The sequence below is a fragment of the Mytilus trossulus genome, chromosome 1 (assembly GCF_036588685.1).
Source record: "Mytilus trossulus isolate FHL-02 chromosome 1, PNRI_Mtr1.1.1.hap1, whole genome shotgun sequence".
NCBI lineage: Eukaryota > Metazoa > Mollusca > Bivalvia > Mytilida > Mytilidae > Mytilus > Mytilus trossulus.
The window spans coordinates 100,534,382-100,546,532 of NC_086373.1; the positions used below are offsets into that span (position 1 = coordinate 100,534,382).

A 12,151-nucleotide genomic window follows, 5' to 3' on the forward strand; every position below is an offset into this window, starting at 1 on the left:
ATCTTCTCCTCTGAAACTGCTGGGCCAAATTAAACCAAACTTGACCACAATCATCATTGGGGTATCTAGTTTAAAAATTGTGTCCGGTGACCTGCCCAACCAACCAAGATGGCCACCATGGCTAAAAATAGAACATAGGGGTAAAATGCCGTTTTTGGTTTATAACTCAAAAACCAAAGCATTTAGAGCAAATCTGACTCGGTGTTAAATTGTTCATCAGGTAAAGATCTATCTGCCCTGAAATTTTGAGAGGAATCCGACAACCCATTGTTGGGTTGCTGCCCCTCAATTGGTAATTTTAAGGAAATTTTGCTGTTTTTGGTTATTATCTTGAATATTATTATAGATAAAGATAAACTGTAAACAGCAATAATGTTCAGCAAAGTAAGATTTACAAATAAGACAACATGACCGAAATGGTCAGTTGACCCGTTTAGGAGTTATTGCCCTTTATAGTCAATTTTTTACCATTTTTCGTAAATCTTAGTAATGTTTTACAAAAATCTTCTCCTCTGAAACTATTGGGCCAAGTTAATTATGGGTAGAGATAATTGTAAGCAGCTAGAATGTTCAGTAAATTAAGATGTACAAACACATCACCATCACCAAAACACAATTTTGTCATGAATCAATCTGCGTTCTTTGTTTAATATTCACATAGACCAAGGTGAGCGACACAGGCTCTTTAGAGCCTCTAGTTCGAAAATTATATGATAACGTTAACACCTATTGTTTCATATCATATAGTTGAAATATACATGGGAAAAGAACTTTATGTGTGATCATGACATGTCCAAGATTGAAATATGCCTATACCTATACTTGTTTTTAATCTTGTTCTTTTTCCGTAAGATCCTTTTGTGTACATGAAAAAGAGAATGATACAATTTTGCAAAAAAATGTAAAAACAATTCTCTAATAAATACGAAAAATCTACATTATATATATAAATTTTGTGCAATAATCTGCATCATAAAATGATATATAATTATATCTGCGTAGTGTGTTATTTTTTTTCATTAGCATTTTAAAGAGAAAAAAATAAGTTACTTGCATTTCACAACGAAACAGTATTCCCAATAGACAGCTAGATCAGAAGTGAAACAGCCAGGACCACCTTCACGATTAGTTGATTCTCTACAATAGTTTGTGTCGTACGCTGTTGTGTCTAAAGGATTAAAGCTTCTAGTATGTGGAGTATTAGTGTTCCAGTACTGACATGGAATTCCACTGACTGTGTAGCTGATCGTACCACTATATTCCCAACTAGTTGTTAAGTAACAATCAGCCGCTGTAAGGAGAAAATAGATAGTATTCACACTATTTAGTCTTGTTTTTTATTTTATTATTGTTGAAATAAATAGGACAAACCTTTTTTTTTAATCAAATAGTGTGCAAAAAAAAAAATATTACTCTCAAGTACAAGTTTAATTTGATTGTTTATTAACTATTTCAATGAAATATGTGTCCAAATCAAATAATGCAGGTTTGACATAAATAACTAGATACTTGGAAAGTACTATTTTGTTACTTTCAAATTATTGTAATATTTAGGTACCTGTATTTTACAGTACTTTTAAAATGTGTACTTGAAATTTAGGTACTACAGATTTTTGGTTACTTCCGTTACATTTTCAGCATTTTGAAAGTTTTTCATTTTCAAATCTCTTAAAATCATGATTTTCAAACATGAATATTGTATTATTTCTGTACCAAAATATTTTGAACAAATCAAGTACTGTAAAATACAAGTACCTAAATGTTACAATAATTTTAAAGTAAAGAAATAGTACTAAATATTAAAAGTAAATTTCCAGTACTACATATTTTTAGTACAGAAAAAGTACCTATGCAAAAGTAGCTGTGTAGACGAAAGTTCATTAGTTGAAATAGTTCTGCAACAAAAATCTGTCACGGTGTACGAAGAATCAGTCTAATCTTTACTCTATATTGGTACATAAATGTCCAAGACCTAACATTACAATATGTCGATATTGACGATATCGACTATGTCGACACGATATACAATCGATATCGACAAACGAATACACTGTGACAATGTCAACAATTTCGGTACGATATCGACGAATGAAGATAGCATGAAATAACATACTGTCGATATCGACAATAACATCACGATACAGATTTTTGGCAAATTATAAAAACCAAATCAAAAAAAGAAAAGTGTCTGACAAAATGTAGCTATCAAAGAATGTTTTCCACCTGTAAAAACATTTCATAGTCTGTGTAGTTTTCAGTAAAACTAAAAGGCGTCGCGCAAGTATGTATAATTTATGCTTTAACGCATAGCATTTATTTTTAATAAAAGGTGAAACAAACAATTTTAGATATCATTTAAAGGACACAAAATTGTATTTTGATTCAAAAAAATAAATTGGCATTAGTCAATATTTCATTATTGTAATATATCGTGAATAACACCACGTTTTAGTGAAAATTATGGGAATAAAGTCTGTTAATGGTGTGGACAATTGAAATTGTGTCAGTTAAGAGTTAATTAGCCACGGCAAAAGTTTTGCTACCTTTATATTTTCCCATTGAAAAAACACGCCTGGTAAACCATATAATCTCAACCAAAATGTTGAGACGGAAAAAAGTATTCTGGCACTTCCTGTTGAGTCCTTCTGGTTCAAAACATTCAAAATAAACACAGGGTAGGTCGACTTTTCGTCAATATACTGAAAATCGATGAGTTTTTGGTAAAATAGGAGAATGTCATGCCATAGATAATTGAATTTGGATTTGTTTGGTGTATAACACGGACCAATAACCCTCATGCGTTTCCAATGTAGATCTTCACCACGGCCGACATTCGGCTAACCGAGAGATTGGTCGGTTAATCTATATTGAGTGTGCGGCTATATGGCCGATTGGTCTATTAATCGGGTTGGTTATACGTCTGTTAAGAGTAAAACGCACAATTTTATGTTAAACTCCGTGAAACGAGTGTTGTTATTCGTGAGACGTCCGTCCATATCTGTTTCATTCCGTTCAGTATGAACTTTAACAGTCGACGTCCGGTTGGTCGGGTGGAAATTTTTAGCATGTTAAAAACCTTTGAACGGACGTTCAACGGATGAAGTGTCCAGTAGGCGTCTGTGTTTTTTTTTTACAATACTCGTCCGTTCTGTGTTCGTTTTTGCATCTGTTGCTTGTCCGTTATACATCCGTTGGGGGTCCGGTAGACAGGTTCACTAACGGACCATACATATAAAGGATAAAACGAATGTGAGACGGACATGAACAGAAGGATAACAGAACGATAATTGATTATAAAACGGATACACACCAATTGAAAATCGCGTCAGGAAAAACAATTATTGGTATGTTGGTTTTCTTTAGTGACATGGATATTTATGGCTTTTTATAGCTGACTACATATATGCGGTATGGGCTTTGATCATTGATGAAGGCCGTATGGTTACCTATAGTTGTTAATTTCTGTGTCATGTTGGTCTCTTGTTGAGAGTTATCTCATTAGCAATCATTCCACATCTTCTTTTTTATATGATCTTCAAATCATGATCAGGCAAAGTTATTGGCTTTTTATTCTGACATTTGTTTTCTTATTTCTTTTCCACCCCTACCATTTCTTGGCATACTACACGTCCGTTTTATTTGTTCATTACATAACGGACTCCTAACGGATGAAAATGGTGTAAATAGAAAAGTTTTGTTCATCCTTTCGGCGTCCGTTCGAGCTATCTGGTAAAGTGTGACCACAGTTTTAAGCAAAACTTGCATGCTAAGCATAGACAAACTTATGACTCTGTCTTTTTTTGATAAATAAGTTGGTAATGCGTATTGCTAAGTGTTAGTCTATTCTGCATCATTAAGCTAGATGCATAGAGGGAGGGTCGAAATCTCACAAAATATATTTAACCTTGCCACATTTTTGCGCTTGTCTGAAGTCAGGAACCCAATAGTTAGTCTTAAATATTTTTAAGCTATGACCATTATGCTTTTCGGTGTGTGTGTGTGTGTGTGTGTGTGTGTGTGTGTGTCTGTCCGTTCGTTCGTTCATCCGTCGATCCTGCTTCAGTCATTACGCTTCTATACAACGATTCTGCTACGATTATACCACGTTCTCTTCTCACCACTTTTATTCTGAGCATAAGTTCTTGTTGACAGGCCTCACTTTTTTCAACCAAAAGTCTGTATTTTTTTCGTTTTGTATTGATTTCAATAATTTTATCGTGTTTTTTTTGTATCATTGGAACAAAAGCATACTCGTAGAAGTATTAGTAATATATATATAGTGATAGAGACAGAGGTCCTTGGGCGTTATCCTGATCCAGTAAAAATGATGGACCGACCAATCCAACCTGAATCACAACATATTGCTGGTCAATGTAGATCAAATAACGATGTTTTAATGAAAGACAGTGGAAATGACACAATGAAATGTGTCATGCATGGTTGGGCCCGTTGGAAAAAAAGAGACATGAGATCCAAAATACATACAAATAAAACCTGGAGAGCTTTTATATCATTTTGTGAAAATGACAATGAGCACGACTATAGAGCTGATTTCGCCGAAGTAATATGATCGTAGTCAAGTCTTAAGAAGAGCGTGATGAGGACACCGGGCTTGATCGTACTAGAATCGACTTTTGCAAAGGATACGGTCTTGAACTGCTAAGCATAACCGTAGAACAGTCGAAGTGGTTGGGTCGAATTAATAAGGTATCGTCTAGTAGTGGTTGAATTAAGGTAGTAGTAACATCGACGTTAGATTGTAGCGCAGTACATGTATCTGCGACTTGAATCGTGCTCAAGATACGATGACACAACGATCTTTGTGGACTACGACCTTAACGCGCTTCTTCTTTGACATGATTTCGTAACGACATATCACGATTGTTATGAACATGTTGGCTACTCTCAATACGATCTTAAAGACCTCAAGACCGTACCACGACAATATCGAAGTACAATCGTCAAAAGCATTATTTTCTATAGAGATCGTAGTGCGATCATGGCCGAGTGTGACGGGGCTTAGAGTATACTATAAATGTTGCTGAATATTACCAAATATTAAGGATGTGCCCTGAATGCAGTTGTAAACAAACAATCTAAGTTATAATCATTTCAATACAACACGTGTTATTACGCTAAGTTGGACGTCACTTATAGTACTTGCATAAAGCAGTTTCAATATCGATATTTTTTGTGTGATAAGTAATATAATGACAAAAATGACATATTTTACTAACAAATAGATTATCACCACCTTTAAGAAGTCATCCTGTATGAAAAATTAAACCTAGAAAAGGGGGTCTGTTCGATTGAATAGTTTTTAACTATTTTCTTTCTTTATAAATGTAAGCATTTTCGACATTAAAAAAAGTCTTTTAGGAATCGAAATCATCTTAAACATAATAATAAATAAATAGTATAAAAAATCTTATTCTGCTGTTGTTTTTTTATTTGGTCGGGTTGTTGTCTCTTTGACACATTCCCCATTTCCATTCTCAATTTTATTGTAAAGCATGCATTTTTCTATCGGCAATTCTTGAAATTGTATCAGTATTTAGATTTTAACTTACCACAGACAGAAAACAAATATTTCAGACATATCAGGTAAACCGCAATAAGGTAAACTCGAATAGTACCGCTCACTGATAAAGTTACGTTGTTCATTTTGGGAAATAACTTCATTTGTACAATAGAAATTAAATTTAATTATTTAGATTAAACTTAAGCAAAGCTGTTTTAGCAGTTTTTGTCTTTATATGGTAATATTGCACGCGTTAAGGATTTCTAGTCGTAGTTAATTTGAACTTTGAAACCTCAGCGCCAATATTTTAACAATAATATACTTTATGACACAAAGTTACCAGAAAGTCTCAACATTGTGACAGAAAGACTCAACCAGTACCTTTATATCTCAACCATTTAGAATTTTTCATTTTTCTGCTTAGAATAGGCTTGACAAAACATATTTTTGCAATTTACAGACGTGGTTATCGTAAAGCATAAAAAAATCACAAAAAAATGACATATTTTCTTGCTAGGTCATAAATATCATAGCAGTTTTATCGGATTCAAAGAAAGTAAACATGATAATCCGTAGGAGAAAAGTGATTGTGACTTCAATTTCAGATATTTTGAACCAAACAGAGACATATTAGCTACAATTATCATTTATCTATGGCATGACATTCTCCTATTTTACAAAAAAGTCATTGATTTTCAGTAAATTGACGAAAAGTCGACCTACCCTTTGTTTATTTTGAATATTTTGAACCAGAAAGACTCAACAGGAAGTGCCAGAATACTTTTTTCCGTCTCAACATTTTGGTTGAGATTAGATGGTTTACCAGGCGTGAAAAAGTTAAAAATGAGATGTTCTAGAGTTTAAAAAAATGACAATACGGTGCAACAGTATCCTTCTAGTAAGAACATTTTTATTTTGACATTCTTTGCATTTTATTGAAGGGTGTGTCATTTCAATATAGCGTGATATGGATTGGCCGCTGGAATATGCATGAATTTATTATTAGCGTTTTCAATCAGCTTTAATTTTTGTATCTGTTCAAAGTAGCAAGTTCTCAAATCCAACTGAAAGTGTCTTTCTACTACAACACAGGGTACACATAACGTGTTGTTGTTCTCATATGCACATGATATTTGTCACTGGACGTTAAACCCTAATTCGTCAGCATCATCCAATTGGTTCTTTTCTTCTATTACTTAATCATATGTTGTTTTCAAATCATTCCAAAGAAGTAAATGAAAAGAAGCGAATGCAGCTACATTTGGTTAACTTTAAGTTTTAATTCATTTTATTCCGTTTAGTTCCTTTCTACATAAGTGCAGAGGAGACCTGCAATTGTCCGCATGAAAACTTCTAGCATTTGTCACCAATATGAGTACATCGCAATCCGTTACTGTTTCAACACCCAGGGTTTCATGTCTGTATTCTTAAACAATTATTATTTTCTCTCTCTTTTTTAGCAATGCATCACTCTCTACTGTCCTTATCTACTATTATTCTATATCTATATTCTGCGTCTCCATCCAGATTCGTGTATACCATGAGGGTCCGGATTGGGGGGTGTTTTCTATTTCTGTATTCTTAAAATTGTTATGTCACTTTTCTCTACATTTTATTTATTTTACTCAATATTATAAATTCGTATATTTTAACTAAATTGATTCGTTCAGGGATCGTCACATGTTAAACTATATATTCGAAGGTGATCGAAAACGGCGGATAGCAAACTGCATATTGGACAGCAAAAATACATATTGCACGGTTATTTTTAGAATATCTAAAAACCGACATACTTTGTGACATCATGTTATGAATTGCATGAAATTTTTAAAAGTTTTATAAAAAAAAATATCGATTATTTCAAGACGAAAAAAATTTCAAATACATAAGATGTAAAAAAAAAAAAAAAAAAAAAAGGAAATAAAATAGCAATTTACATGTTGTTTAAAATGTCTAGGAGACAATTTGATATCTACAAAATTCAAACAAAATCAAATGACGATTTTGATACAAACGTGGTTCGAAATCAATAGTATAACAATTATAGCCCAGTCAGGACTCTACTTCGCCAAACTTATCTCCCCATTACGCCAGTTCATTTTCACAATCGTAGAAATGGAAGCCATCGTAGGGATGACACGCTACCAATTTTGCTCTTGGAAAACGATAAATTTATTCACATTGCACCATTCCGATTTTGTTTTTAATGTCAGTTGTATTTTAAAGACAAATGTATCAACAAGCTAGTTAGCATCAGTTAATGATCTTATCTGCATTGATTCAACTTAAAACTATTGTCTGATCGGTTGTCCGGTGGAATATCCGAAAGTTCATAAAATTTAAAAAAAAATCTAATTAAATATTTCGTGGAAGGGAAGACTAGATTTTTTTAGTGTATGAAGACTATAAATCCTAGTTATCACACAACAAATTTTTTTTTTTTTTGAAGATATGCATTTTCATCATCCAACTTGAAAGACTGTCGTCAAGTACTTTCAGTAAAACAATAGCTATTCGAACACACCTTCTCTGTTTTTGTGACTCATTAGATAGGTATTTCACTTGACCCGTATATTTCATCTTTTAGTACTGTGATCTTTTAGTGTTATAAAGTCAACCTTTAGCTTTGATATATAAAAATGACAATTAAGGTAATTTCTATGTCCGATGTAAATAAGTGTTTCTGTATGCTCTTCCATGTACCTCCCTTTTTCGTTTGTAAACAAGCAAACAACTGGCAGTGTAATTTTTCAGAGGTAGCAGTTTTGAAAAGCCAGCATGAATGGTCGTCGTATCAAGGTCAATTTCAAAGTTTTCAGAGTTTTCGAAGTGTTTTAAATTAAAGAAATATATATTAAATGCATGCCAAAATGCGGGCTCATGGTTTCTTTTTCAAGAATCAACGCTTATCCATTGTATCTATATCACAGAAGTGACAAAATATTAGAAGTAGAACAAAGACAGCTGACCGTTCTGTAGCATCTGTTGTTCACCCAAATGTTAAAATGGATTGCTGTTGGTCAATTCTTAGTTTATTTATATAGGTTAAATTGTAAGCAAAGCTATAGGATATTCAGAAAAAGCTATAGATATCTTTGGAAAAAACTAAACTTTTACTGTCGATTGCTATTATGCTGAGGGTATTATTGTATTTGGTGAAGTGAAGATAACTTCATTCTTTTTTCGCGTTGAAATCACAAAGAAAATAAAAAAAACAAATCTTTAATTTATATGATTCCTAATTTTTAAGTATGGTAGTAGTTTATATTTGATTACGAAATTATCTTCCTTTAGAAACTTTTTTTGTTGATCTATTATATGCAATGATGTATCATTTTCAATTATTAACTTTTGACGCGGTCAATACGTTATATATGGACCTGTTCAGATTATATTGACCGATGACGAAGTCCGAGTGTCAGTAAAATCTAACAGGTCCATATATAACGTATTGACTGAGTGAAAGCCTTTTTTTTTTTAACATTTCTATATTACATATGCAATGTATCAGGAAAATGACGTTCAAAGTTCATTCTGTGTATCTTTGATGGGTATTTGTGCCAAAATTCATGTTATTAAAAATATAAATAATATAAGCGATGAAAAAATTACGTATTTATCATAACATCAAACGCTATTTCTAGAATACGTTTCAACCAGGGGATGTACAAAGTATTATATATGCAGGTGATGCTAAAAAAAAATCATAAAAAAAATCAATGGTTGAAATTTAAAAGGTCGTCATCCAAGTAATTTTTTTATCGTAAAATAATTTTTCTCAATCGATCCAGATTTAAATTTCTATACAGTAGAAAAGATATGAAACAGACTGAGCTGGATTCATTTTGTTTTATCTTTAAATGTAACAACCAACATAGTCCTATATGTATAGTACCTCCAAGAGCTGTCCAATTCTTTTGTTGTGATAAAATTGTCGTCGCTTCTATTGTTAGTATTGTAGTTTTTCCTGTTGAGGCAAAGGCTTCTTTCGTTGCATTGCTGGTGATTCTGTTTGTGACGGTCGATGTTTCATCATTCTCTGTTGAAGATGTTGTTGTTTGTTTTGTGGTTGACATATCATGTGTCCCGTCAGTTGTTCCGGATTCTATAGCGACCGCTGTTGATGTAGACAAATCTATAAAAGTGATTATTTTTCTATATTTTATTACTAGTTTCTGTCCTAATTACTTACATAGAAAATGTAAATGCAACTATTGCTGGAACACATAAAAAAAAGAGGAGATGTCAGTGGTATAATTGCCTATGACACAAATATCCACCAGAGTTAAAATAAATTAAATCTAAAAATCAAATACAACCGTACGGCCCTCGACAATGAAAAAATTCTATACCGTTTAGTCGGTAACTTTAATAAGCGAATTAGCTTCACTAAAACAAATGATATTTCACCCTTCTTTTTGGACTTTTAAAGGAATTTTGTTTCATATCTTGACAAACGACACAATAATTCGAGAATATATAGATAAAGAGTTAAGCGTGTGGTCCTTATGTGTACTGTACTACAGGGTGACTTTCATATAATGTCTTAACAAGCATATGGCATATAAATATATCATTTTGGGTCATGCAGTTTGAAAAAAAGTTAAGAGGTTTGACTTTTAAAAAAAAGGTCGACATTGTTTTTTATTTGTTTTTTTACACTATTTTTTTTTAAATTATATTATAATATATTTGTATTGAATTATTACTCCTGCTAGCAACCAGTTTAACTTGATCAAAAAGTATTTAGTATAAAATAAAATGAGATGCTCTATTTTTAAAACTTTTCATTTGCCATGTATGTGCATATGATTTTGAAAATTCAAATTTGTTTATAAATATGCAATATGCTAATCAAGTTATGTCAAAAAAAAAAATGCGGTTACGTCTCAAATCAATGCTTTAAAAATATGAAAACAACTCACTGTAAATTTGGCACCTTTCAGATTAGTTTTAAATTTGATACCGTGTATTTAAATTTCACTTTTCTTATACTGTATGACATATACTGTAAATGAAAAGTATTTATTCATTTTACCGATTTCTTATGAGGCTGAATTCCGCATTACAAATAAACGAAGAAACTGTATGATTTTTAAAAACAAACATTGTCTTTATCTTTAAATGAGACACTGGCATCATTAGTTTGAACTTTTGTTTTTAAAATTGTCAGTTTTTTTGTCAATTTTGTTCAAAAAAATAATTTCGTCTAATGAAGTCATGGAAGTAAAAAATAGTTTTTTTGTAAACAGATTTATAGCTCCGTGGTCATTCGATGTTACCATCTTCAATATTGGTCGTATATAATAAAACTTCATCTTGAAATCGAAATAAAAGTCGTGTATCGTTTTTTGTTGACTAGTATATCAAACAGAGTCGGTTACGCACTGTTTTTCTTTTTTTCTTAACATTTAATTCGAATTCACACAGTATGATCGACAAAAACATTAATGAGGGGATGTAATAACATGTAAAATAATTAGGCATGAGTTTTGTATTAAGTAGTGATTTGGTTTAGTTTGAAAAATGTCAAATGTTAGTATATTTGAAGCTGTCAAACTGAATTGCAGACCCGCCTAAACATAGAATTTTCCATTTCGGTAGAATGTATAAATACACACGATCAAGCACTTATTTTTAACAGACGTATTACTTAAAAAACAAACTCACTACATGCTTATGTAAACGTATCACAAAACATGATATTTTAGCCATCTTTAAGCAGAATAAAATTTTACCTCTTTGCAAGATCAGTTGTTCTTCTTGGGATGAGCTGTTACTGGTAGATTGATATTCACGATATAACCCACAATGCATTGTTGTACTGTTGAAGACTGCTGACATACAGGTAGCTGTCATTGCACACCAGTTAGCACAATGAATTTCACTTCTCGTCAGTTCTTTTTCTGTAATCAGATATTCGTTTCCTGGCGATGACCTAGTTACAACATGAAAACCATCAGTATGCTGTAGAGACTTCCTCACCAAAAAAGTCAAAACGAAGATCACGTGAGTTATATTAGGCAGCAACATTATGAGCAGACGTCCGGTTGTTACATGACTTAAATTTCCACAGAAAAAGAATTTATACCATTTTAGGTTGGGTTTTTGTGTGTGTTTTTTAAGGAATCATTGATTGGTCATTGCTAATGACGATTTGTGATGCACGTAAATCTTAGAAAAAACATAATTGTTTACATATCTAATTGTATGTTTATAAGGAAACCAACAAAGAAGACAATTGTAATTACATCCCTGATGAATAATACAATTCAGTTCAATTTTATATTTTATTTTTGTCTCACGGTATACATCTGCAATTTAACATGTTAATAATTAATTCCTTATTTGTTGTATCAAGTGTTTTATTTTAAACAATTATGCCATATTTTTATTGTTTTGATTTCGATTTTTAGTTAAGCAAGTAGCTATAGAATTTGGATAATTGATTTTCAAACAACTTTAATCCAAGACCTTAACTTATGGAAAATGAACATCTGTGTTGTATGTGACAAAGGAAATATCCAAAACAATACGATATGGTAAGCTTACGGGTTGCAACAATAAAAAAGTGCCTTTATTATATATCGAATTCCAGAATTTCGAGAGATAAAAGTTAACCTCATTGAA

At 32.1% G+C, this 12,151-nt stretch overlaps 1 protein-coding gene across 1 annotated transcript; it reads right to left on the bottom strand.

The window, feature by feature from the left end:
- Positions 1 to 1,046: 1,046 nt before the first annotated feature.
- On the bottom strand, positions 1,047 to 11,554 carry LOC134705306 (plasminogen-like). The gene is made up of 3 exons (XM_063564054.1): positions 11,260 to 11,554; positions 9,417 to 9,656; positions 1,047 to 1,291 (listed from the first exon to the last, which is right to left on the bottom strand). Exons 1-3 carry the CDS (start codon positions 11,552 to 11,554, stop codon positions 1,047 to 1,049), a joined length of 780 nt encoding a protein of 259 aa, XP_063420124.1.
- Between the last annotated feature and the right edge of the window lie 597 nt (positions 11,555 to 12,151).